At 32.4% G+C, this 3,431-nt stretch overlaps 1 protein-coding gene across 1 annotated transcript; it reads right to left on the bottom strand.

Moving 5' to 3' along the window:
* Nucleotides 1-1,531: 1,531 nt before the first annotated feature.
* LOC119616047 (growth arrest and DNA damage-inducible protein GADD45 alpha) lies at nt 1,532-3,107 on the bottom strand. Its single transcript, XM_037972196.1, has one exon. It carries the CDS (start codon nt 2,688-2,690, stop codon nt 2,157-2,159), a length of 534 nt encoding a protein of 177 aa, XP_037828124.1. The 5' UTR covers nt 2,691-3,107; the 3' UTR covers nt 1,532-2,156.
* Nucleotides 3,108-3,431: the final 324 nt, after the last annotated feature.

Genomic DNA, 3,431 nt, shown 5'->3' with positions numbered 1-3,431 from the left:
CAGTGAGACTTTGAGCTCTACGTCAACCAAGTCAATGGAAACGTGGCTCGAATTTCCTCCTACTGAAACGTATATAAGATATAAGGTCAAACTTACTGATGAACGGCTCTGCAAACTAACTAAAGTCGGTTACAGGACACATCATAAATGTATTCTGGACACACAAACATTGAACGTGCCCGATCGCACAGACACAGAGTACATTGGGATCATTAAAAGCGCTAATCCCAAACAGAATATCTTGGTAAAGTGAAACATCGAGCAAATATCTATAGGAATCAGTTGCTCTCTCTAAATGGGGAGCAAAAAGGGCCTGGGTTTTTTATTGTAACTATAGCTTCTAGAAGTCTGTGCAATGATGGAATGTGTAAACTTGGGCTCATTCGAAATAATGAAACGGTGGGTAGAACCGCAAAGATCTTATGGGGCATTAACTAGACTAAAGGCTACTAAGTGGACTATTTATCAGAAGTTTGAATGTAAGAAAATTACCGATTATGTCGTACACAAAAAAAGCGAGAAGAGGTCGAGAAACCTCTTCAAAATACATATTCTAAGTAAGAGCGGATTTAGACGATTGTAGAGAATGTGGAGAGAAATTCTGAAACAGTTTGATTGTCATTATCAAGATTTCGTCGAAATTGGATCCAAATATCTTAGAAACGATTTATTGCGGATATAACTTCCTTTTCGAACTCTGATTGGAAAATTCTTAGGAATTAAGAACAGGAAACTCAGTTTCTGAACATCGGATAATAATACCTTAATAGAACACTGTATAAGACTTTCCCCACCAACATGTTCCATGCAAAGAAGAGCGTACAATAATGGAATATAATGATAACATTAGATATTACCAATTGGTTGGGCGTATTTACCCTATTAGTGGGGCGTTTTGGATCAATGCATATCAAAATTTAGTCCAGGCCTTAAAAGAGAAACTTTTTTAACAAATCTCTGCAACGCTCACAAATGCCCTATTAAATAATATTGATAATTAAACTGACAATACCTACTCGACTCACTGTAGGGTCTGCTATACTTAGTAAAGCAATATTTAAAGGTCATGAATGGATTTACTGTAAATTATCAGAAATGTGTATTTGACCTTTTTATAAATGAGTGCCTGAAAATGTGTGTGGAATTTTAATGATATTTTAAATAAAAAGTACCAGTTTTTTTGTTTATATTTATATAATTTGTTTTTATTTATTTAATTTTTTTTTTTTTTCATTGAGGTAAACTTAATTATAAGACAATGTGTTTTTTTCTTTCTTTTCATTTAAATGCTTACGAAAAGCTAACATAACAAAAATATTTTTCTTAATTTTAATTATAAACAACAATACTGTGCTTTTTCTAACAATATTATTTTAAATATTATTTACAACTATTTGTTTATTTAAGTTTTATAAAATGTTTTATTACATTGTTTTTTTTTTACTTTACATATTTTGTGTTTTTTTCAAATAAAGTTCAATAACATTATTTTTTTCCATTTCGTAATGTTTTGTAATTAGTATGTTTTTTTTTTGCTTACAAATTAATTAATAGTTTAGAAATTAAACAAAAAACTGTCTGGCTGCCAGACGGTTTGGTTTGTGTGTTTTCAATGTTTTCATTTTTGTAATGAGATTTTTCTTGACTCGATTACTTTTGATTTTTTTTATGATATTTATTAATGTTTAATACAATTTGTATAAAAATATAATAGATTTTGTGTTAAATGCAGCTGTTGTAGTATTATAATGAATAAAATAGCTGTTTGTTTTCCTGGAGATTGTGTTTAACTAACTAAATTTCTAATTATTTAGTTGACCTTGTTGCTGTCTGTCCTCTGCCACTGACGCTGCTGCTTGACTGCTCTTTTACTGCACATGTTGCCGCTTTATAAAATGTCTCTCCAGTATTAATTTGTTTTTTTATTATAAATTTACATAGATTCTAGATAAACTGCCTTAAACGTCGGTTCAATATTAGTAGTTTGTTTTGATTGGTTTCTAACGGGAAATTATCCAAACGTTTCCAGCGTTTTATACTCGTTTCTCGGTAATTAGGGGAAACCCAATTATACCTTTTTATAGGTTAGAGTAGTTCCCTTTTTTTTTTGCAAAATTATGTCCAAAATTTTAGAATTATATTTAACTTAAGCTAATTCACACATTGGGCAGCTGAACAATGGGTTTTTGGGGAGAATCCCAGTAAGCTTCACAGTAATCCACCAAAAGAGATTCCAATTTGTTGAGACTCTCTTCGTTGTGATCACCAGTCCAGGTTTTTTGCACTAGACAGCAGGATTCGATGGTGGTTTTGCCCAGAATGCGGCTTAACTTGATGGGGCAATCCACCTTGATGACATAGATATCGTTTTCATAGCAAAAAGCTTCCAATAGTACTTCATGCATATGGGTGGCAGAGTCACCATCTTGGGGCACGGCCATTAGGCAAAAGAGTGAGCCCTCGGCTGCCTTGGAGAGCACCTTAATGGCTGCTGATAAGCCTACAATGACACGTGACTCGGTTTGTGCCTTAAGCAAGGCATTCTTAACAGTGCGTCCAATTTTAGAGTAATCCATGTTGGCATCTGTTAGATTGTTTGTGTTGAGGTTGCTGTTGTTGTTGTGGCTGCTGTTGCCTAGGGGGCCTGCCATGTTGTGATAGGATTGTATCTGCATAGCTTCCACGACCATATTGTTGTTTTCAGTTAAAATTAAATGTTGTTCTTGAGTATCAATTTTTGAAATGTTATTTATTTCTTTGGTTAAAGCACTAGATACTTTTCTTGTTGTTGTTGTTATTTTTGTTTTTATTTTTAGTAAAAGTTCTTTCTTTTTTTTAATAGTCTTTATTTACTTTTCTTGTTGTTGTTTTGTTTTTTTTTTTATTATACAATAAACACTTGTTGTAGATTTCTTATCTTCTTTACTTTGTTATTGTTCTTGTTGCAATTATCTTTTTTATTGTAATTGTTATGAAATTCTTTTCGCGCTTTAAATTTGCTTTGTCACTTGACGCGTTTGTAAATTTGTGTTTTTTAGCGTTTGCTTTTATCCGTGTGTTTCAATTTTGAGTTTAAATTTCACAATGAATGCTGTTGCTCCACTGGTTGCTGCTTATATACCCCAACTCTCTGGGCGCATTTGATTTCCATTGAATTTCACAAGAAATTCAGTTGAAAATAAGCTTTTTGTACCAAAATTTCACTCTTTGGCGCTCTTAAGTAAACACAATCAGCTCGCGTCGCACTCTTTACACTCTTGCTTTTAATGTTTGTGGGGGATTTTGGGGCTCTCACAAAACACAAAAAAAGCAAATTCAATAGAATTCCCCATAATTAGCGTAAACTACATTCATTTTTTTTTTCATATAAAAAATAAATAAAACGTTTAGTATACGTTTGTTAAACAAACCAAAATTATTCTGTTAAATGA

This window comes from Lucilia sericata, unplaced genomic scaffold (assembly GCF_015586225.1).
Source record: "Lucilia sericata isolate MDLA Ls3-8-SP2 unplaced genomic scaffold, ASM1558622v1 Contig000002F_arrow, whole genome shotgun sequence".
NCBI classification, from domain to species: domain Eukaryota; kingdom Metazoa; phylum Arthropoda; class Insecta; order Diptera; family Calliphoridae; genus Lucilia; species Lucilia sericata.
This window is presented reverse-complemented; position numbering and strand designations above follow the sequence as displayed.

Excerpts from the sequence above, each read along its gene's own strand:
- LOC119616047 (XM_037972196.1), bottom strand. The coding sequence starts at position 2,690 with ATGGTCGTGGAAGCTATGCAGATACAATCCTATCACAACATGGCAGGC.